General features: G+C 47.0%; 1 protein-coding gene across 1 annotated transcript; it reads left to right on the forward strand.

The window, feature by feature from the left end:
* The first annotated feature begins 15,099 nt into the window (after positions 1-15,099).
* On the forward strand, positions 15,100-18,732 carry LOC125940707 (sialidase-like). Its single transcript, XM_049657174.1, has 2 exons — positions 15,100-15,388; positions 17,984-18,732. The coding sequence occupies exons 1-2, from the start codon at positions 15,117-15,119 to the stop codon at positions 18,696-18,698; spliced, it is 987 nt and encodes a 328-aa protein (XP_049513131.1). The 5' UTR covers positions 15,100-15,116; the 3' UTR covers positions 18,699-18,732.
* Positions 18,733-24,873: the final 6,141 nt, after the last annotated feature.

Genomic DNA, 24,873 nt, shown 5'->3' on the forward strand with positions numbered 1-24,873 from the left:
TATAACTGCCAGAGATTTGGTCACTTAGCGAAAAACTGCCGAGGAACAAGGCGCTGCAAAATATGTGCAGAAGACCACGATCACAAAGACTGCAAATCCATAAGACAGCCTAAGTGTGCGAACTGCAACGGACCCCACACTGCATCATTTTCGGGATGCCCGCAGAATAAGGCAGCAGCTCTTCAACATCAACACGACATCATCTATGGTCGCACCCAACAGCGTGGTGCACCGGAACCAAACAAGAATACGATGAAGCCAGCGCAACCACCTCGGCCACAAGTGCCTAAGCATCAGGATGCCTCTATGACATACGCGAAAGTCGCAAGGGGACCACAAAACCGAGGACAAAGTTTTGGGACATCACCAAGCCAACAGCAAGCTCGGCAAGAACCTCAGGAAGGACCTCGTCAAAAGAACAACCCCGTGACTAACATACGACAGAATACCAGCAAACCGCAACCAGTAAGTGTAACGAAACAGGGAACCCCCTCAGCGTCTATTGCTGAACTTGTCATTCCAATGTTGTTTTCTGCTTTAAAAGCCATACTTGTCGCAATTCCACAGGCAAATAACCTACCGGAGGTTAAGGCCGTACTGTCGATGGAACAAGTGATATTACAAAACGCTACGTCAGCCACTGCGCAGACGAGGCATGAATAATTGTTATCAAAATGTCGCCATATTCCAGTGGAATGCGAATAGTCTTCGCTCTAAGTGTGCGGATTTTAGAAAACTGGTGGCTCAGTTCTCCTTTCCAGTGTTATGTATTACAGAGGCCGGTGTAGACAACGCTTTTCGGCTAGCTAACTACGTTGTTTATACATCCTCTCGATCTTCAGGATTGAGCAGAGCGATGATCTGTGTTCGAAGAGACCTGCCGTCAGCGCTATTAAGTGCTACAGCGTCAGACATCCCAGAATACGTAGCATGCGAAGTTCGGTTTGGCCGAGTAAATATCACTATTGTCAGCGTTTATCTACAGCCTTCTACAAATATTTCATTTTCCACATTGACGGGCCTCTTTCAGAAATACACAAAAAATGTAATATTTTGCGGAGATTTCAATGCACACCATGTCATGTGGGGAAGCGCTTACTGCGACCGTCGTGGAAATGAGCTAGAAAAGGCAATTCAGAAGAGTGGTCTGTGTTTGTTGAATGACGGCTCAGTGACCTTCCTACGGGGTTTTAATTACTCCAGCTGCCTCGATCTAACGCTCTGCTCAAACGATATTGCATGTGGAGCAACATGGAGAACAGACATTGAAACAAGGGGCAGTGATCACTTTCCTATCCTAATACAGCATCCTAGACTACGATTTTTGACTTATCGGCGCTCTGCAAAAATAACAAATTGGCAGGCATTTCGATATCACATTACAAGTCAAGCTGATGCTGTCAGTGATACAGACAGTCTATTATCGCTTATAACAGACAAATTAAATCTTTGTTCAAAATTTGTTAAGATTCCTGATGGTTACGCTGGTGTAGACTCTGAATACGAGAGGCTCAGAGCTATACGACGCAGAGCTGAGAGAAAATATCGACGCACAGGCCTTCTTGAAGATTACCGAGAATGCCAAAAGGTGTATGATCGAATGGGTCGGCAGCTAGAGCGACTAGGTACAAAGCGCTGGCAGGAATTCTGCACTTCACTCACTCCCTTTACACCTGAATCAAAATTATGGAATGTTCTGCGCTCTTTAAGTGGACCAGTAACGCACCAACAGCCATTCAGAGCACTAGCTTTAGTCCAGAAAGTACCGGAAACAACTATAGCAAATGAGTTTTGTCAGCTTATTACTCGCCCAAGTGCAGCAGTAAACACATCTGAATACAGTAATTCTGTCGAAGAAGTCAAAGCATCGATCAATTTTTCTATTAGAAGCGATCATCATGACCTAGATCAACCGTTTTCACTAGAAGAATTAAAGAACGCACTTGTATCGTGTCGCCAGAGGACAGCAGCTGGACCTGACGGGGTCACATATGCTGCCCTGAAAAACTTGGTTCCTGTAGCCACAAATACTTTATTAAAATTACTGAATGATGCATGGATATCGGAATGTCTTCCTCCTTCTTGGAAAATTGCGCGAGTAGTTCCGATACTAAAACCGGGTAAAACTCCTTTATCGTTAGATTCTTTCCGCCCTGTAAGCCTGACAAGTTGCGTTTGTAAACTTATGGAAAAGATGATTGATGCTAGGCTTCAATGGTGGACAGAATGCACCAACGCACTGCCCGAAAATATGGCGGGCTTCCGCAGGCGCCGGTGTACGATGGATGCAATTTTAGATCTTGTTACATACGTAGATCACGAGAGGAGCTGTGGAAGAGTCACCATTGCAGTGTTTCTAGACATAAAGCGTGCATTTGACACAGCCAGCCACACTCACGTACTGCATGGGTTAATTCAGTTGGGCATAGTTGGCCGAACACTGAGATGGATTGCGGAATTCTTAAGAGACAGGAAAATCTATATTGAAACTGCTGATGGCAAAAGCACAGAGCATAAAGTGAATCAAGGCGTTCCACAAGGTAGTGTACTCAGTCCATTTTTATTTAACTGTGTTATGGCTGAATTACCCCATATCTTGCCTGCTACCTTGAATTATTCACTATATGCAGACGACTTGTGCATATGGACTTCTGACACGAGTACTCAAGCCGTTCAGCAAACGTTACAAGCTGGCCTAACAGTGATTAATGATTTTTTGAAAAGTAGAGGTATGATTATTTCACTTGAGAAAACTGCTGTACTTCCTTTTACAAGGAAGTGCCTCAAGAGATTCCAACTTGTGCTAGACTCTCAGCGTTTGCAACTTGTGCGACAACACAAGTTCTTAGGCATTATTATAGACAGACGGTTATCATGGGCTCCCCAAATAAAAGCATTAGAGGAGAAAGTCAACTCCCTAATCAACATTCTTCGTCGATTTGTTGGAGTGAGATGGGGTAGTTCAACCTCTTCTTTATTACGCATTCACTCGGCGATCATTAGACAAAGAATAGCATACTCTGCTCCTGTACTACATGGAATATCCCGTAATCTAGAGGAAACCATTCAAAGATTAATGGCCAGAAGCCTTCGCATATGTCTTGGTGTTCCCCGTGCATCTGCCAGTGCTTTGGTAATTGCTGAGTCCCGCCAACCAACTTTTCATGCACTAAGATTTACGGAAACTTGTCGTCACTTTTTTCGTTTAGCAACACAACACGCTAATCATCCATTATGCCAAAACCTTCAAGGTAGAACCGGTGCACGCATACATGATGAAATACGGCGGTGCAAAAACTTACTACCTGCTTACGAATACTGGCCTGCATGCGCAACTCATCCCCCATGGCGACTTACAATTCCAGAAATAGTCACTTCAATTCCTGGAGTAGGTCGTAAATGTGATATGCCCGTAGTTGCGATAAAGCAATTAACTTTATCACATCTTTACACTAACTACGTAGATCGCATTCACGTATATACCGATGGATCATGCTGGAAACAAAGCTCTACATCAGCGTTTTATATACCTACATACCAAGAGAAAAAATCTTATAAGCTTTGCCAATTTACAACGTCCACAACGGCAGAACTTTACGCAATACTTTCTGCTTTACGTTACATATGTCAGCATTCAGGACCTCTTCGCTGGGTAATTCTGAGTGATTCGCAACCCTCATTGCTGAGCCTAAATGAAATCAGCTTAAGAAAAAGAAACAGCACATTGGCATATGAAATACAGAAGACATATGCCACAGCGAAAGATCTGCAACATGACATAGCTTTCCAGTGGATTCCAAGTCACTGTGAAATCATAGGAAATGTAACGGCTGATCAAATGGCTCGTGAGGCTCATCAAAAGAATGAATTATCACTAGTTCCTCTAACAATGAGTGACGCGCGTTGTTTATTGAACAAACTATGCGGTAAATTGTCCAAGGAAACTTGGTTCATAAATGATGCGCAGAACTCTCGATTATGTAATATTGATCCCGGAATAGAATTCAATATTCCGTTTAAAATTAACCGATCGGTTGAAACAACAGTACATAGGCTTCGTGTAGGCACTGCCTATACTAAAAGCTTCCTGTATAGGATAAGAAAAACTAATAGTGCTACATGCTCATGTGGAGAGGCTGAAGAAGACATAGAACACCTTCTTCTACGCTGTAAAAAACATGACGCTTCCCGTAAGAAGCTTTCAGAAAAACTACGTGGCTTGGACAGACGACCACTATCCATAGGAAAAATTTTGGGTCCATGGCCTACAGAAAAACAACAAAACATCGCTGCGCGCGCCTTGGTACAATTTTTGCAGGAATCAAAAATATCACAAGAATACTGAGTCGGATATTAGTTATTGCTGGTATTGTTATTATAGCAGGCACTCTTGATTACATGTTTACTGTGTCTTCGTGTTCATGTGGCATTTGTGTCTGCGCACAAGACTGTTGTAATTAGAGCACGGCATTCAAGAGGGACCTAATTCGCAAGTGCCCAACATCATCTTTGTGAACTTGGTTTTGAGAACATTTATGCTTTGTGAACTCATGTGTTGTGTGTGAACACTTCAGTTTTGTGAGTATTTATGTTATGTGAACTCTTTTGTAGTGCGAACATTTATTTATATTTCAGTTAGGATTTTCTACGTGAACGTTCGTACATGTGTTTTGTGAGTTTTGTGAGTTATATGAGTTTTGACAACATTCTGAGGACAACTATCATGCAAGAGAAGAGGAGTAGCCGGCGCCACATATAGGCACCAACCTCTCCTTAAATACATTTAATTAAAAAAAAAAACGACTGCGTGACAACGTCGCCGTGATGACGATGGTATAACAACGGTGGCATAACCACATTTGAATGACGAGAGCAGGATTCAGTTTCAGTTTGTTTTCTTTCGTAAGTAGAATACAGCTTACATAAGTATACAGAAGGATGTCCCAGAGCATGTAGCTGAAAGGGGACCTCCTGACAGAAAATATACATTTGCTCCGTCACTTCGCCACGTCCGACGAGAAGCGCAGGGGCACAGTACACAAACACACCCGCCGCTCACAGTAGGTACCAGACTTTGGCGAACTCTCCTCGTCGTAACTTCACTTAGGAGCAAAACAAGACACCATGGAACAAACACGCACGATGTTTGTTTGCAGCGGTATGTCACTATATAACTTAATATATAACTTAAAACAGCAATGTAGTAATCACTAAGTGGAATATTAGGCAAAGTAAATGAAGTACAAACTGGAAATAATACAGAGTCACTAACTATTAGTACAATTAAGGTAGTAGCTAAAGCATTCAAAACAAAACGAATGAAAAAAGTTTATTGTGTGCATAATTGTAAATCATATAAAGGAAAAAGACACGAAAGAGAAATGAGCCGGAGTGAAGTGAATAGACAAGATATGTGATCAATTTTGTTTCTCTAGTAGAAAAGTGAATAAGGTTTTCTTGAAGAGACCTAATGAAGAAGAGCGCTTGACATCTAGTGGGAGGCTGTTCCAAGTGGACAATGCTGCGAAATATCCAAATTGCTTTCCATAATTAGTATGATTAACGATGGAATGACGAAAAGAGGGATGACAGCGATTGTGTGATTACAAATTCACGCAAAATTGTCTCAATATATATGTAGCGGGTTCGATGCCGCGCTGCCGCGGGAAATTTTTAAATGACTTTTTTGTCATTGAAGAGCGACACATGCCCATGTTGGGGTCAAAGAGGTTCATTGAAGGCACATACCTAGTGGCGCATGCGCATTTACACAAGTTGGTTCCATGGTTGGTTTCGAACCCTGTCTCCTCAGCACAGCGGTCAAATGCTCTACCCATTATAGACCATGGACTACCCAGTGACCCAAGTTGCCGGGAAGGCGGTCAGACACCTATCCCGACAAAAAGAGTCCCCTGAAACTGCGTGACGTCCTCGAAAAATCGCATTAATAAGCTATACGTCATATGCACCTTCCAGTCTCTCTTCCTTTAATACGATTAGCATTGTTTCGGAAATTCACGCACTTTTCGGTATACGTCCGTTCGTATCTAACCTCTTGCATGCTAACTTGGGTCACTGAGTATGCACCACTGGGCGTGTGCAATAATAGACATCCTCCTTTTGTCGTCATCGTCACCCCTCATGCTTCTCTTTCTTACCTCATTCGTTCCCTTCCCCCAGCGCAGAGTGGCGGGCTAGAGGAATGCACTGCCTCATGCCGACCTCTCTGCACTTCGCATCATTAAACTTTCTCTATCTATCTATCTATCTATCTATCTATCTATCTATCTATCTATCTATGTATCTATGTATCTATGTATCTATCTATTATGTATCTATCTATCTATCTATCTATCTATCTATCTATCTATCTATCTATCTATCTATCTATCTATCTATCTATCTATCTATCTATCTATCTATCTATCTATCTATCTATCTATCTATATCTATCTATCTATCTATCTATCTATCTATCTATCTATCTATCTATCTATCTATCTATCTATCTATCTATCTATCTATCTATCTATCTATCTATCTATCTATCTATCTATCTATCTATCTATCTATCTATCTATCTATCTATCTATCTATCTATCTATCTATCTATCTATCTATCTATCTATCTATCTATCTATCTATCTAATCTTATCTATCTATCTATCTATCTATCTATCTATCTATCTTATCTATCTAATCTTATCTATCTATCTATCTATCTATCTATCTAATCTTATCTATCTAATCTTATCTATCTATCTATCTATCTATCTATCTAATCTTATCTATCTATCTTATCTATCTATCTATCTATCTATCTATCTATCTATCTATCTATCTATCTATCTATCTATCTATCTATCTATCTATCTATCTATCTATCTATCTATCTTATCTATCTTATCTTATCTATCTTATCTTATCTATCTTATCTTATCTATCTTATCTTATCTAATCTTATCTTATCTATCTTATCTTATCTTATCTTATCTTATCTTATCTTATCTATCTATCTTATCTTATCTATCTTAATATCTATCTTATCTTATCTAATCTTATCTTATCTTATCTTATCTATCTAATCTTATCTTATCTAATCTTATCTTATCTTATCTTATCTTATCTTATCTTATCTTATCTATCTAATCTTATCTAATCTTATCTAATCTTATCTATCTTATCTAATCTTATCTATCTTATCTATCTTATCTATCTAATCTTATCTATCTAATCTTATCTATCTAATCTATCTAATCTTATCTATCTAATCTATCTAATCTTATCTATCTAATCTTATCTATCTAATCTTATCTATCTTATCTTATCTAATCTTATCTTATCTATCTAATCTTATCTATCTAATCTTATCTATCTAATCTATCTAATCTTATCTTATCTAATCTTATCTAATCTTATCTAATCTTATCTATCTTATCTATCTATCTATCTATCTATCTAATCTATCTATCTAATCTATCTAATCTTATCTATCTAATCTTATCTATCTAATCTTATCTATCTAATCTTATCTATCTAATCTTATCTATCTAATCTTATCTATCTAATCTTATCTATCTAATCTATCTAATCTAATATAGTCGGATACAACTTTAGAAGGCAGCGGCATTTGCCCCTCAAAGGCGGATGCGCACGAGCCTCCACCAATAGGCGCGCACTTTAGGTGACGTCATGAGCCGGACGGCCGGTGTCCCCGCCGACGGAGAACATGCCTAACATGGCCGCCCTCGCTTCGGACTGGGTCGAGTCGCGTCAGCTCTGTGCTTCTCCCTTCGTCAGAGTGAATTCGAATTGCTTGTGGTGGTTTGTCATGCCGGAAATATTATTGTGAGCTTACGATGCACAATTTGTGCCGCGTGCGTTTGTTCTGAGCCGTGAGCCGGCGAAGAAAGATTGCAGCGAACATCGGTGACGCTGCGCTGCGCTTCGTCTGGAAACAGGATCCCGCGGTGACATACCGCTGCAAACAAACATCGTGCGTGTTTGTTCCATGGTGTCTTGTTTTGCTCCTAAGTGAAGTTACGACGAGGAGAGTTCGCCAAAGTCTGGTACCTACTGTGAGCGGCGGGTGTGTTTGTGTACTGTGCCCCTGCGCTTCTCGTCGGACGTGGCGAAGTGATGGAGCAAAACCATTACCAGGATAAATGAGAAAAGCGTGCGCGGATGAAACCAACCTGGGAGTTTCTCAACAGAAAATATTTGTGAAAGCAACCTACAACGCAAAGAATCGTTGCTGCTAGCTCAGCGTGCAAACGACCGATCGTTGGCAGCAGTGTGACAAGATAGCCGAGCGTCTAGCAGCGTCGTTCGAGTGTTGTGTAGCACCGTCGATTGATTGCTTTCTACCAATGCTAACAATCAGTGACTAACACGCGCTGCTTGAGCGAATGTCATTGGATTGTTAACGGTCAGGCGTTTGAGAGCAGTGTTTGTTTCCTGAAAATCAGCCTCAGTGCTAATATAAAATTATGGCTGATACACTGGTGCCGTTACAAGGGAGCTTGGCATGAATTCGCGTCCCTGTGTGGCTTAGAACTCTTCGCTCACTGCACGCGTCAGCTGTAGAATGCCAGCTGTGACACAATCGCGCATAAGTTGTGCTGCCAGCGCTCGACTTGCTTTCCCACAACACAGCTTTCCGCTTTGTCGTGATATGTCGCTATATACTAAAGAATTCCTATGACAGTGAAGGCAACAGAGCCAATATGTACATTAAAAAAAAGTACGACAATGTAGGCGCAGCTGCTTGTGAACTGACTCCTAATAGTTCTACTCGCGTCTGCGTTAAATGTGTGTGCGTGTTTTCTTGCGTGTTTGTGTATATTTGTTATTTTCCCCTTTTTTGTATTTCAGATCTTAGTTTTCGCGCTCGCGTTTGTGTTCATGTGAGTGCTTCCGTGTGTGTATGCGTTTATTCATATTTCTGTCCTTTTATTTTTGCGTTTGCTCTTGTAAGCATGCTGCCGCCACGTCTTTCTTTACAATTTCATTAACTCGTCTCATTCAAAGCACCAAGTCCTGTGAATAGCAGGGCTGGCCTCTTCGATGTCATTAAAGCCTTTCTCTCTCGTCTACCTGGCCTAATCAGTCTGCCATCTTGCTTTAATTGTTTTCTCCTACTATTCTGACCTTGCTCCTTGTGCTGTTGCCGCAACGTGATTAACCAACTTGCACCAAAGAAAGTTCTATCAGCTGTGACAACAGAAACATTGACAGATACAAAATGTGAAAAACATCACGTGGCTTGCACAGTTACCTCGTCTCTTACCCCTGTTAATGTGTTTATGCATCAGTGAATACGGCAGCTTGCCAGAAGTGCACATGAAAAGGTGCCATATTGTGAAACAGCACCTTGCTATGTTGTTGCATTCAGTCTTAATAAACAGGTGGTTTTGCTGCCCGTCACATGTGTTGGTACACATATATAACATTGTGCAGTGGGGTATCACATCCTGCCTTGATGCTTTCATCATTACAAACGCAGTTTTCTAGTGAATGGAGTCCAGCGAAGCAGTGCTGTGAGAGCTTTTGAAACTTTCACCATATATTACTTCCCCAATATCAATGTCTGAATCTGTCCCTCACTTTGCCTACGGCTTGTAATGACCAAAGTGACTCACTAAAACACGTTCAAGTTTGCTGAGCATTTTTCCGGTACGTAAATATGACAGAAAAATGCTAGCAAAGTTAATCACGTTAATATTTCTGTTTGCATTCGCATTACTTGCCCGAGTCAGGTTAATAAATAAAAACAATTGGCTATGACAACACTTCAATTTTTAGTGCAGACTGCTAACAGAACCATAAAGCGTGCTCCGACTACTGCTATTTCACTATGGGGTGCGTCAAACTCGACGGTGGCTGCCTGAATGGGCATTTTGGGCCTCACTAAGCTAATGAAGTTTTATATTTGTTCTCTTATTTGCATTACTTGTGAGAGCCAGATAACAAAATAAACAATGCAACCACATGAATGTGCTTTGGCGTGCAAGCTGCTAACAGTGGCTATCAGTTTCGTGTTGTCTACTGCTATTTCACCAGCACTGGCTATGACATGACTGATTTCCAGTGCAGACTGCTAACAGAGCCATAAAGCGTGCTCTGACTTCTGCTATTTCACTATGGGACGCGTCAAACTCGACGGTGGCTGCCCGAATGAGCATTTTGAGCCCGCCAACGATAACCAGGGTTAACAGTAGTATTTCAATTCAGATATGCCAGCATTTAAATGTGTTTCTATGCCACTTCTTAAATGGAGCGCGATGTGTACAGGACGTTGCTTATCAGAATATAGTTTCTATTATAAAGAATATGCCATAAATGGAACTGCTTATTTATCTGAGAGGTCACGGAATGGATGGTTGGCGGTTGCGAACCCACCGGCAAAATTTTGGTAGCCCTAAAGGGCTGTTCTTTCGTTAACAAGAAACCTTTATGCTTCGTCGAGTGGCTCAATGCCAGACAGCTCGCAGTCGGAGTCGCTTTCTTCAGTGTCATCTTCACCCAGCTGGATGATGATGGGCTGAATGTGCTCACTCTCAGACATGTCAAGTCTGAACTTTGCCTCCAAGTCCATCACATGCTGAATGCTCTTCCTCCAGTCTTCCGCCGTTACCTGCTTGATTTTCTCCCTCAAGATGGTGTCGACTGTGGACAGCTTGAAGTCTGTTGTCCGCAGCGATGCCACTTTTGACCATGGCCCACACATGCTCAATGGGATTAAATTCGCAGTGGTACGGCGGGAGCCTAAGTACAATGAAACCGGCCCTTACAGCTGTGTTGTCTACGATGTAGCTGAGAAAGCGTGACTTTACAGATGCCACCCGCTCAAGCAGCTGCTTCTTTATCATCCTTTCACCGTAGGTTGTAGGAGCTGGGAGTCGTGGTCTATCCGAGTCCGACGTCAAACATCGGGTCGCTCTCTAGCCGCCGCTGCTACCAGTTGTAGGAGTTGGGAGTCGTGGCCTCGCCAGCAGTTTTAAGAGATGGAGTCGGGCATATCCAAAGTGGTAGCTGGCCGACGCCGTCGTCCGCCTCATCCACGTTGAAGACGTTGTTGAAGGGAGGAACAGGTTCTTATCGAGAACGACGAGTTCTGGGTTTATTTACTTTATTTACATGAGAAGTATGAGAACAAGACGTTACGTCTCATCAGTCTAGCATGACTGGGTCGAAGCACACTGGATCGAAGCACTGCTACATCTCAGGGCAGATGGGAGAGCACTCTCGATGGCCCGCAAAAGTGCGCTTAAAAGCCCCCTCTGTCCAAGCTGCGGTCCCACCATCCTCCAGTCGGAGCGTCGAGAGTCACCGAAGGGTCCGCCTTGAGGGCGAGAGTGCGCATAATCCCCCGGCGCCTTCGTTTCCCGAACACATTCGGAGAAGTGCCCTCGGGCACACACTGCTCACTCCCCCACAAAAGGAGGGGACACTCGTAGTCAGGTGGCTTCGCCCCTGACTTTAACTGACGTGTCTGTTGTTCCTGGAATAGGCCAGCCATCGACGGGTCTGTATGGAGAACGGCCTTGGCGGCCAGCTGGTCTGTCGAGCGGCCGTGAGAAAGCGTCGTAGTAGAGGCCCTTTTGAAAGATCTCCTCTCCTCCTAGTGTCGTGGCACGTACTCTTTGAAAGGTGTAGAGGCATGTTGTCGCCGCTGATCTTTCCCGGCGGGTCGTTTTTCAACCTCCCGAAGCGATTCGTCGCAGGTAATCAGGAGATACTTCCAAGATCGCTGCCCCCGCTGGTCGCCGAACGTAGCAAGGCTATGTTCTTGCTTGTGAGCCACTCCTCTATCTTTTCTTTCTTCCAGGCCGTCGTCGACAATTTCTCTTCTCGCCGGCTATGGTAAGGTGCACTGTATAAAACAATAACGCTATCAGCTGGCAACTTCTGCAGAACCTCTTTGAACCAGCTCTCAAAGCGATTGCCGTCGATTTCCTCGTGGTAGTCGCCTGTATTTTGGCCTCGGAATACATCCAAGCAGCCGTCGACGAAGCCATCCTCGCTGCCGATGTGCGTCACGATCAGGCGCTGACCTTTCCCAGAAGGTTGTTTTAGACCCGCCGTCAGGCCATTTGCTCGAGCGAACAGACGTCGGCGCTTCTGCACCACGGTGTCTGTCCACACGATCGACTGAGTGTGTCCCGCCGTCACCCATGTCTCGTCAAGGTAGAAGATATTTCAGCCTTCCGCCCGGTAGCGCTCCCCATCATGGAGGTAGCGATTCCGCCAATCGGTGATGTCATCCCGGTCGATAAGCAGCGAGTTGCGGCTTCTCTTTTCGTGCTTGAAGCCGATCTCGGCAAGCAGGCGACGCACAGTACACCGCCTTAGTGATGGGAGTTGCATACGCTCCGAGAACTCGGTAGTTATCTTCTCGACCGTCGGTATCTCGTTGCGGCGAAAGAAATCATGCACACATGACCTCAGCGCGCACAACGTGAAGCTGTCAAACTTCGCGCTGCGTCTTCTCTTCTCCGCATTGCGTGGGCGCTTTCGCGAGGGCGTAATCAGTTTGCCACCCGAAAAATGTGAAGCTTTAACTTCCTTCCTCACCCTGAACACAGTCCTTTCGCTGACACTGAGCATGTCGGCGCCAAACTTGCTCGTGTCCTCCACGCTGCGTTCAGGCTGCCTGTTACGCCAAAACGTGTAGCAGTAGAAGATCATGTTGCGCGAATCGCTGTTCAAGATGTGACCGCTCTTGTTCTTGCCGAGGCTCCTTGGTGGTGTGGTCATCGAGGCAACACAAGGCTCGTTCGGCAGCAAAGGATCGCGTTCCGATGTCACCTCGCTGGGCTCCACGGCGGAAAACTGGCACGGAATGCCGCGAGCGATCATGCGCGAACTCAAGAGATTGCAGGTTCGCAACCGCGAAAAAAAGACAAAAAAAAATATAAAAAATAAGCCTAACACATTTAAAAAATGACTTTGTGCAAACACACAAAAAGTATATATTGTCACGAGCGGTGATCCTGTGGTCGGTGCTTGGACGATGACGACGACGACGGCTTGGCTTTCTGGTGTGCGCGCGCTGTCCTGAACCATTGCTGCTTCCTGGTTCTGAAGACAAGGCTGACTTGACCATCATGCACAAGGCGAAGATCCACTTCTCGGGCGGTGAACGCATCACGTTCGGCGGAGACGAAGAGGACGAGGTCCCCCTCACCCAGCGCGAAGCCCGCGGCTCCCTCTGGAGCGACCAGGCGTCGGGCTCTCAGTTCGAGGTCGCGTTCCAGGGAGGGCGGCGTCAAGGATGGTCGAAATCGAAAACGCAGCTGCGTGGAAGTTGCTCGCGGTCCACGGTGCAGCGGCGGGGCGAGGGCCGCTCTTTCTCGAGGCTCCGCAGGCGCTCGAGGAACTCCCGGGTCACTGGCGCCAACTGCCAACAATGGCCCACACTGTGGTTCGTGCAGATGACAGCCGTCGTGATCACATTCGTTGTGGCAGCGATGGTGGCTCTCACTTACATTCTCAGAGAAGCAAGTGTCACAGCGAAAGAAGCGCACGATGCCGGTAGCGCCATAGACGTCGACGACATCGCCAACACCACAAACATCACCGCTATGCTGCTCGGGGACCGTTTCGGCTCTGCAGACCTGGACAACAGCAGCCTGGAGGCCAGTGCGGCTGTGGTGAGCGGCTTTGGCTCCTCTTTCACCGGCAGCAGCGAGCCGTTCACGCCCAAGGGAGTTCCATCCTTGCGAGAAAGAGCTGGCGAATGGCCGAGTCAGAAGCACCGCTCAAAGACAGTGCGTGGCGCCGGACCAAAGCAAGAACAACGAGTCCGCGGCATTTCGCTCCAGCCCGGAAATGAAGAGGAATAACTACACCGGGAGGGCGAGGCGTCACACGTGCATTCCATCGAACACGCTGCGGAGAAGACTACCAGCTAAACGTCCACAACAGAGCCGCGACTTCAGGACTCAACGTCGTGACATTATAATTATAACTCGTGACATAACTCGTGACATTATGAATCTTATGCTATTAAGCCACCGACTGCTTTATAATTAAACGCCCGGTGCCGTCGAGCTTGCTCCGTAGCGGACGACGCACAGCGTTGTAAAAGACACGGAGTTATTTTTCTCGCGCGATCCAGCATGTGCTGTAGCATTTCCATCATGATAGTTTTACCCCACCACTCGTCAAGGTATAAAAATCTTATTTATACCGAGAAATATGCGTTTTAGCAGCAGTCACAATTTCTTGAGCGGGACTATTTCTTTAGTCGCGGAGGAATTAGCTGCGGCGCTTCGGTCAACTGGGCGGGGCCTCTCCTGTCTTCTAAAGTCGTACCCGACTATATATATACAACTTGGGCCACTGGATATGTCCTACGTTGCGTGTCCCAAAATAGACAACTTGGGTCATCGGTTAGGCACGACTGGGCAGGTGACACTGGGTGGGTGAACATTCTTGACCAATCCACCAGAATGGGTATGGGTCGCAGGGTAAGTGCCTGGATAGACGAGAAGAACAAGAGGCAACGAGTCGGCAACGAAAAGTTGAAGCAGTGATCTACAGAGAAGCCCTTGCAAGATACTTATTTTATTTCACTTTACTTTCTTAAACAAAAAAAATAAGAGTTTTTTTCACCGCCCGATTCATGGTGGAACCCCCAGAGTCGCTTGCTCCATTCCACTAGGGAACAAGTACAAGTGAAAAAAAAAAAAATCGGCATCAAAAGTAGCTGAGTGTGGAGAAAGAAACGAAGTGAGCAGAATTGTACCAGAGCGTGCATTGAGCCAGGAGCTTCGAGTTGAAAAGCACTGAAGAAAATGTCGATAGCAGAAAATTGAAGAAGTCGGCTACACAGCGGTGAATAATTTGGCAATATGGCGTGTCGCTCTGTTGCTCCAATGCTGCTTGCACTAACGTCGCCATTTATCGTGGGATGGGTTCTGCGGGTATTCTGTATTGCTTCATATTTTTATTTTTCATTTTCTTTTTTTTACCGCCTGCTTCTTGCCTAATTCCCCGTAGTGGGTAAGTGCCACTGATCGGAAACAAGCACAGGGCCCCGAGACGGAGGCCATTTGGTTTTTCGAGGGCACAGTACTAATAACACCACGAGAACGAGCTCCACCTGAAGCATGGGCAAGCCAAAACAGGCCAAGTCTGACAAGAAAGGCAAGGGCTCCACGGCCAGCAAGGACCAGTCTCCGAGCCAGAAAACCAAGCAAAACGAGGCCAAGACGCCGGAATCTGGGGCGGACACCCCGACCAGCGAAGGCGAGTCCGGAACCGAGGCCTCGCCCGCATGGCCCCCGGCCCTGAACCGACCCATGATGTCGCCGCTGGTGTTGCCCTCGGACTACACGAGGGACGAACTCCGGCGACCGTCGATGATATACATCTGGAGCTGGTGCGTGTATAATTGCTTAAGGCGTTAGACTTTTTTGGGGCATATATATACCATCGCCAACACCCGTATATATCGTCATCATTCTACTTAAGAGGCCCCTCATCGGACTCTGTTGGAGAGCGTGCGCACGCACGTGTACACCACCACCACCACCACCACCACCGCCACTGCTTGTCTGGTGGTGCTTGCGTACAGTCGTCTAACGTCAGTTGGAGTGGTGGTACTACATCCACTTTCACAGGGTGGAATCGAGGCGAACTTTTTTGTGTGTCGGCGTTACGATACAGTCTCAGAGCTCTTTCATTAACGGGCTCCTGTGTTGCTATGGACGTAGTGAGCGTGATAGTACACCCAGTTGATTATCTCAGCCGTCTGTTACCGATAAAGACGGAGAATTGTTCCATTTATATTAGCTTTACTATTGGTTACGTGTCATCTTGAACGCTGGACCGTGGAGTACATCGGTGTAATAATTTGCAGGTACGATGGCCAGTGCGTGATCTACGCATCACGTGATCCTACGATCACGCTCGTCTGTTTGCATTGACCAAACTTGGCGATCGGTATGCCGTTTAAAGGAGTACGGACATAATTTTTTTTTTCATTTTTTGCTTTAGATGAAGGTTCGGGATCCTTGAAACACTAGACAAAGACTGGAAATCTTCAGAGGGCCCTGAATAATTTATTACATTAGATTTTCTACAGCTGGTTTCCGCTTCCCATGAGGTGACTTTGCCGTGACATCATGACGCAGAAGTTGGTCACGCGGGAATAGGACATTGTGACGTTCGCAAGGTCGCTCCGGCTCGCTCGCTTATTCTGCTAGACTCTTCGTGAGAGCGCCGTGAGAGAACTATATGAACGCAATCGAGATCAAATTTGGAGAGAAAAGGTCGGAGGGGATATTATGGCCACTGTTCTGGCGAAGCAAAATTTGCGTGGATGAAAGACTGCCTTTTGTACATATTGATTAACAAATGCTTGGAATAGTTTTATGACTGCAACGGTTCAAATGGGCCGGTCATACAGGGTCTTTCAGCGAACACATTCAAAATTTATTTAAGGTTGCCTGTGGCAGATAGCCCAATTCCAATTTAAGAGCTGGTCTACTCGAAGAGGCGGACATTACTTGCACAAAAATTGAAATGCATAATCGGCTAATTAACAAAAATTCACTAATTAAGTTTTTAACTAATTACATGATGGCCCATATTGCAATTTACAAATTGTAGCCGTGGAGTTCGCAAGGCGGATCCACTGAGAATTAATTCTCAGGATGACACCAGTTTCGAGATATGAATTCCCGAACTTTGTGGCGAAATGCGTGGGTGTTCCAGTTAATTTTGTGTTTCAATGCATAAAGCGACGTTTTGTTAAGAACCTAACTGGAACGCCAATGCATTTCTCCGCAAAGTTCGGGAATTAATATCTGGAAACTGGTGTCATCCCGAGAATTCGTTCCAAGTGGATCCGCCTTGCGAACTCCACGGCTTCAATTTGTCAATTGCAATATGGGCCATCAGGTAATTAGTTAAAAACATAATTAGTGAATTTCTGTTAATTATTCGATTATGCATTTCCATTTCTTGTGCAAGTAGTGTCCGCCTCTTCGAGTAAACTAGCTTATGAACTAGAATTGTGCTATCTGCCACAGGCAACCTTTAAGAATTTTTGAAAGTGTTCGCTGAAACACCCTGTATACTGCCAACCTTTTAAATTATGGGATTTTGTTACAGGCAAGTGGAAGTTCTCATTGCAACTGATGGAAAGAGACAGCTTTGCTGAGAATTGGGTTGTGATTTTGCAGTGCCGCACAACTCTGCTTTTGTATTTAAAAAATCATTGTTGGAGGAAATAGGATAATTGAAAGATCGACTCGACATGCTCCTAGAAGGCGAGCTTCACTTCAATCACATGCAGGCGCGCTCTCTCTCTCTCTTTGCCTCGGCTAGTGTCCGCAATTAAGCGACATTCCTTTCTGGCCTTCTCCCATACCGTATCCGAGGAGCTGCGTTACTTCCACGTCAGAATCCCCACCTTCCCTTTATTTTTTAAATTCTGTTCGTCTTTTTAGAAAACAGCGCACTTTCATTGGTGGTTCGGCGCGTTCTGCATTGGATGATTTACAGAATTCACCGGCCATAAATGGTGACGTTGCAGGCAGTACGTTTTACGTAGACGCGTTTATACACGCTACATTCATTCACCGACAGGAAGCGGGGCTCCCTGGAGATGAAGGGCACGCGGAGTTTTGTTTGGAATTTGAGTCGTTTTTTGCGCGATGGATCGGGTTGGTTACATTGCAGACACGATCGTCAGCGCGAGGCCTACGCACCACGCTTGACCCATTGCAGTGCCCGCACCTGCCAACCGGTGAGGGGCTGCTTTAGCCTAGACACTCGTGAAACGCTAGCTGCATAAAATTGTCAGTAATTCCTCGTGACAGAGGCCAGCTGATGGTCGCCCCTGTATCGCGCAATCATTTGCTGTGTCCCTACTGCTCGAGGCAGTTATGGTGTCCGCAGCAGTTGATGTCGCCTCCACCCCTAACAACCCCTCTCCCTCTCACTCTCTCTCTGCGCGGCCACGCTGTAGGGACAACATATGGTTCTTCCCGATGGGCCTGCTGGCCATCTTGATCATCGTGCTCGGCATGGTCTGCTTGTGGTACGTCCTGCCGGCTCGGGACACGCGCCTAGGCCCGAGCAACGCGACGAGCCTCGCCGCCAACGACACGGCCAACGCGACAGAAGACGCGGCACTCGCCACGCTTGTCGGCTCGCTCCCGCGCAATCCGGCGAGGATTCCCGTCGGTCGCGCGACCGACGCGACGGACGACGAACTCACCACGCTTCACGCCGCCCTGCTTGTCCCACCATACGACGATGCAGGTGGCGATTGGTCTACCGAATTAGAGCCGGAAGCCGCCCCCGCGTCGAGTACCCGGACGCATGGCACGCCGCAGAAGAGGGCCCGCTCGTCGACAGCCTCGCCCAAGTCCACGCCGGCCGGCACGGAAGCGTCGGAGCAGCCGAGATACTCTCGGCAATCCAAACGGGAATCGCCAGCGAGTTCGCGGAAGTCGAGTTCTACGGAGTTCGCGGAATCGGCGGCGGATAGCGGCGCGGAGAGCTCAGCGTCGCCGGTGTTGCTACTCGGCACTTCCAGGAGGACCCACAGTTCGTCAGTCGAACCTGATGCAGAGTTCGTAACGCCGTCTTCAACTGAACGGTCGTCGACGGTAGAGTCCTCGACGCGGGCTCCGTCTTCCGCGTCCGCGAAAAGCTCCGGCGGGGTACCGGCTTCGTAGATGCAGCCTGCCGTCGCGTGCAATACACGTCTTATGCGAGCCTTTGTTTGTTGTCTTTGTCCGCGTAGCCATCGGCATCAGCAGTCTCGTTTACTCACGACTACGCTATTGAACCAATTAGCTCATTAAATTAGCGCCACCGGTCACTGAAACCGCCGTGTCTAGAGTATAACTTCCACTTATTGTTGCCCCAATTATGGTGAACATGGTACGTCAACGATATTTGCTGACGACATGCATGACTGCCTGCTAAGTACATTTAGAAAATTTTCAATTGTCATCGATCGACTGTTTCAGCGAACGTTCGGACAAAGAGCAGCTAAGCAGCTACGTTGCGATTGTAAGTATACTGTTTTGGACAAATGAAGCGTGAACCATTATCTGGGCATATACATAGCATTAATTCATATCGAGAACTTCGAAAGGCCAGCTGCAACAATATTTTGGAGCGCAAAAAAAAAACCGTTTCAAATAGCTCATTGACATAGACCTGATTCCGCGCAAATGTTTACCTTTGAAATACGAGCCGACGCGTTAGGAAAGACTCGCAAAAGTAGACGTTATTGATGCCGAAACTGAAAAAAAAAACACTCACCGAAAGGCGATTGATGGCTCTGAACGAGCAGCTCACCGACATATCCTCCGAGATTAGGCGACGCCCGAGGCTCCCCGTAGAGCACCGAAAAATCTCTACGTGCCGGGACTTACATGTTGGAATGTTGACCACGAGGTGCCCCCGTCGTCCACTTAGGAGCTATATGAATGCTGCTACCAAGAAAAGTAGGCAGTTACGTGCAGCCCCACAGCTTCGCCAAGATTGCCTTAGTAGTATAAACTACTAATTTATTAAACTTCAGCCAAAGTGAAATTTAGTTCCAGGTGGCCTTTGGGGCCCCACAAGTGTATACTTTTCGAATTCAGACTTTAGTTAATTATGCAGTCTTGATAGACATCACTGAAGTCTGCAGAAGTTTGCATGGAAACCGTTAGGGGACTCTGAGAATTGCTCTTCCCCAGCTGCAGCGACGCCCACTCACTCAATCCAGTTTCGTTGCAGATTTCGTTATTACTGGCTTTAAACTACTAACACGCACTATTTGTGGCTCTCACCAGTATATCCACGCGTGCCGTCGCGTGGTCTAGGTAGTTATGTTATTGTTTCACCTTAATACGTCTTTTATCAGACTGTCGCGATAGTTTGATAATTATGCGTTTGAAAGCGTATACTTATCGCATTGATTAGGTACCGTTTGTCGTTTCATTGCGTAATTCCGTAAACATCGAACGAATGACTTGCCAATGGCATTGACACGTAATCTCATTCGCTGCGGATGACATGTGCCGTGTGACAGGGGTATAAGCCAATTCGATGTAGGAGTGCTTGGCTTTGCCCTGACGTATTGCAACCGGCTCAGTAACTCCATCGACATTTCTATTATTAGTTTAAATATATATCTACCATATGGAAACACCGGCAAAGCAGAGAAGTATATTGGAATAAAATCGCGCAGAGCACGAATGTTTTAAGGTATTACCACACAGTCGAACAGTTGAAGCATTCAAAGCTTAAAAAAACTTGTGATTTCTTTCTCAGCGATAAGTGATGTCGGCAACAGTGAAACGCATTTTTTGGCGTTGACTATGGCTGCTGCTTACTTTTCGGCAACTACCCATCTGCGGGTGCGTTCCTAAATTACAGCGTAGTTAGCTACTTAACCGCCTACGCAACGTTGTCCATATTAAGAGGAAGCTTTAGCTCGGGGTGAATTGCTATTTCCCGATTCAAATTGATGTAAAACACACAAATGCTTTTATTAGACAATTGTTGGGCCGATTAGAATGAAATTGGTGCATTTGATCGAGAAAGCTAATTTCCAGCAACTGCAAGAAGCAGTCAGCTTGACTTTTAAAAACGAAGCTCTTGCGAACCTCGCTGGGTTCCGTGACCGTGCCTGCGGCCTGGCTGTTGCCTTGCCAACCAATCACAGCGGAGCACGCGCGCCGCGTGAGCCGCTCGGCTGATTGCACCACCGCTAGATGGCACTCGCCTCCGTGCATCCGCGGTAGCGGTGGCGCCGGTCGTGCAAGGACAAAAAATAAGAAAGCTCACCTTCGCGCTTCCGCGGCTGCGCGGTAATGAGGAAGTAAACCCTTCTTGCGGATACAATGGATTCGAAATGCGCTACGTACGTATGCGCATGCTGTCTCTGAAACCATGATGCGTTCAAGGCGTCCGTCGTACTCGATAGTAGTCAGCAACTCCGCTTAAAGGGACAGACAACCGCTCAGAACATCGATTGAGATAAGCCCGCGGATGGAAAGATCGTCTATCGTATTGGCTAGAACGGGCCCTGTTTTTCTCATTAAACATGGATTTATATTTTTAATTCTTCACTAAAAGTCGCGAAAAATGACCTTTGGCGCCCCATGCGGCAAAAACATGAACGTATTTATGAGGTCTACCACGTGACCTTCTACTAGTGTACGCTGTTCCTGGTCTTTTTATTACTATTGAAATGCAGTAACATTATTTACATTATAAGTTTTTTCCAACTTACAATCTGCAGATAAGCCTTCGTTTGTAGTGAGTAGAAAAGTGGCGCTGCCTTCGCCTTCGTTTTCGATGACCTGGCTTTGCTCGTCTATCGACTGAATAACGACGACGGGGACCGGGGGGGGGGGGGGGGGAATAATGACGATGCAAAAGTGAAAAAGGTTTTTAGGTATGTTGATGATTTCTTGGTGATTTTAAAACCTAACCTTTCTGTAACGACCACTAATACAGTGGAAGAACTTTTAGTGCTATTTAGACGACATGGCAAAGGGCTTTCCTTTACGCATGAGCTTCCTTTACATGACAAGCTGCAGTTTTTAGATTTGGGTTTATTCTTGTCTGAACGACACATTTGTTGGGCGTACTGCCCGCGCTCACGCAAAGAACTTGTACCCTTCGACTCGGCGCACACTAAGCTTGTAAAAAGGGCAATAGTCTCCATGTGTCTTGAGGCGTCGTTGGTGAGGTCTTGCTCTCACAAAATGCAGGAAAGCTTTAACTGCCAGGTTGCACGGCTGCAATCAGCCGGATACCCTTGTTCTGTCATGGTCGCAGTTGCAGAAACCCTCCTTCAAAAATTGAAGGGTAAGCGGAAAGCCAAGCCGCTAGTGGAAAAAAAGGCCTCAGGTTGTTCCGTACATGCATAAAGTGGCCCACAATCTAAAAAAGTGGCCAGTAGGTACAAAGTACCTATTGTTTTTTCGGCTCCACGGAAGCTTGCTGGCCTGTGCCCTCGAATCGCAGACCCGCAGAAGTTGACCCGCTGTGGTAAAAGCCATACAAGGCCGTATGTGACTTGCGTGGTCGGTGTGGTGTACGAAATTCCACTTGATTGCGGCAGGGTTTATATCGGTCAGACAGGCCGTTGCGTCAATGATAGAGCAATGGAACACGAGCTGTCTATCAAGAATAAGATTAGTGCACATTTACCTATGCACTGTAATTCCTGCACATGTGAGGCAGACTTTTTCAATATCCGCATTCTCGGCAAAAGCAAAGATTCCCTGGCACGGGAGTTAATGGAGGCTTATTTCATCGTATGAAACGTGACTTCTGTGTCGGCGATACGTCCGTGGCTTTACGCAGCACTGAACGCCAGTTTCTGCACCATATGATTGGGTAACGATGCAAACTTTGACTTACGTGCACAAATGTACGTGCGCACAAGGCCATCTTCTCCTGTACATTTGACCCTTGACTGCTTTCAATAAATTAGTTGCAAGTGACGCTCTTTCCTGTCCTGATTTTTTTTCCGTACTTGGTTGCGTCTAAACACTACGGAATAAGATGAACGAACTAGCCTAGCAACAAGTCCTGATACTTCGCTATATATAGATTCCAACTCGTTGAATCAGTTTCAATCATTTTATTTCGAAAAATTGCAGAAAGTCGATAAGCTAAATATTATGCAGGTCCGATGCATATATTGGCATCTATGGGGCTATATCTATAAGGGGTTGTATATGAAGCAAAGCTGTCGTGAAGCCATCAATAAGGGGCTATATTCTGTCTCACAAACTACGTTCAAGGGACCCTTACTAGGTCTGGCCATTTTGAGCTGACAGCGCAGTGCATAGAACGTGCGCTCACGATCGTTTCTGCTAAGAATTACATCCCTAGGCGTAGTGGAAAGAGCTGAAATTTCGAACTATACTTCATCTCACAAGCTGTCTGCAGCACTGCCGAAGGTACGAGGCGTACAGAGGCAATATCCTTGCGCGGTGGTATAAAGTTCCGGGCGTATAACTGGCTGATTATTGGCTATACTAGAGAGTTTTAAACGAAGCTTTATTGCCTCACAAGTTTCGGTGGCGTTGTTGTCACGCAAGAACTCACGTGTGGCGCATACCCGCATTGAATATGGGGGTATGAGCCAGGGACAAGAAAGAAAGGAAGGAACAAAGCTCGAGCAGGTGCGGGAAAAGCTGCGCCGGCGCAGGATCACGTGACGCACACGACCAATCAGGGTCGTTTTGTGTGTCGCGGGGAAGGAAAGGGAAGGGGGTTGGCGCGCGCTCCCTCGGGCTTCCCTCGCCTCAGATCAGTTTCGGCACCCGCATGGGAAGGTGCTCGGCATCCCCATGGCCGCAAGCACGGAGAAGCTCATGCAGCTGGGAGTCCACAACACTCTCGACGAGGTTGTCGAGGCACAGCAGAGGCCCCAGGTCGTCAGGCTCTCTTCCTCGCCTGCGGGGAGGCGGATCTTGGAGGCGCTGGGCTGCAATCCCACTGCCGTCAGAGAGAGGCGTTGCGCGCTCGACGCGGAGACGCGGGAGGCCATCACGGTCTCGCCGTTCCCGCGCAACGTGCACCCGCAACACAATGTATAGGCAGACGCAGGGCCCGAGCGGCCGCACTTCTCAGATCCGTCGCTGGCGATCCGCGATCGGTAGCGTTCGTCGACGTCGCCCAATACAGTTCATCCGACCGATTCGTGATGGCCGTGGCAGATCACAGTGGCAACCTCCTTAACGCCGCGTCGGTGCTGGGCTCGTCTCCGGCACTGGCGGAGCAGGTCGCGGTGGCCCTCGCCCTCCGGGACGGTAGCAGGCCGCACATCTACACGGATTCCCGGGCGGCGGTCAGGGCCTTCGCCACGGGTTCGGTCTCGAGAAAAGCGGCCTCCCTGCTTTGCGGCAGGAGCGTCTCCCCCCACATCATCGCTTGGTTCCCGGCCCACATGGGGCCTCAGGTCTCCACCGTCCTACCCAACACCAACGAGCTGGCCCACGCCCGCGCGTGCGAACTCACCCACCGCGCCGGGGAAACGCCGCTCGAGGGCGCGGACGCGGGGTTAAACGAGGACTCGCTCCACACGTTTAATGAGATATAAAAGCACTATCAGCTCGGCAGGAGGGTCTATCCACCGCCCCATGCCAAGCTCTCCAGGCCTCAGTCTTCCACCCTTCGCATGCTGCAGACCGGGTCCTATCCCAGTCTAGCCAGGGTAAGCAGGTACGCGGACTCGTTCGAGCCCGATTGTCCGGATTGCGGCGATCCCTTCTGCACTTTAGAACACATGCTCTGGCGGTGTCCCTCGTTACGGGACCACGATAATCTCACCACGGAAGAAGAGTGGGTGGAGGCGCTCAAGAGCTCTGACCTCACCACTCAGCTACGGGTTGTCCAGAGGGCCCGCGACGCGGCGGTCAGGCACGGCCTGCCCGTCCCAACGTGAGAGCGGCCCGCGGTGGCTCCTCCCCCGTAAGGGGTTATCGGAGTCGCTCCTCAGGACCTAAAATAAAGTTCATTGCCTGCCTGCTACATGATACTGTACAGCGATACCTGACATGTTGGGACGTTTGCGCATGCACGTCGTATACCGAGAATTACAGTGGCAGTAACCTCCGGTAGCCGTAATAGCCACCGTAACCGTGGCAACATGGCAGCGCCCATACAACGCCGACCACCCGCTTCAATCCGAATTGACGCTTGTTACTGGCTCTCCGTCCGGTCAGCAAGAAACAAGCGACAAAATCCGTCATCGCTAAGTCTCATCTCAAGCTGAGGTCAAGTCATTAGGTATGTTTTGTCGTAATTATTGAGATCGGCTGTTTGTTTTCACGCTGCTAGGACTACAGGCACGGCACCGAGCCGTGAAACTGGTTTGATATCTAGTTA

Source organism: Dermacentor silvarum, chromosome 10 (genome assembly GCF_013339745.2).
Source record: "Dermacentor silvarum isolate Dsil-2018 chromosome 10, BIME_Dsil_1.4, whole genome shotgun sequence".
NCBI classification, from domain to species: Eukaryota; Metazoa; Arthropoda; class Arachnida; order Ixodida; family Ixodidae; genus Dermacentor; species Dermacentor silvarum.

Bases quoted from the DNA above. Each gene is read 5' to 3' on its own strand.
- LOC125940707 (XM_049657174.1), top strand. From the start codon at position 15,117: ATGGGCAAGCCAAAACAGGCCAAGTCTGACAAGAAAGGCAAGGGCTCC. The intron at 15,389-17,983 runs GTGCGTGTATAA...GCCACGCTGTAG, and splicing joins ATGATATACATCTGGAGCTG to GGACAACATATGGTTCTTCC.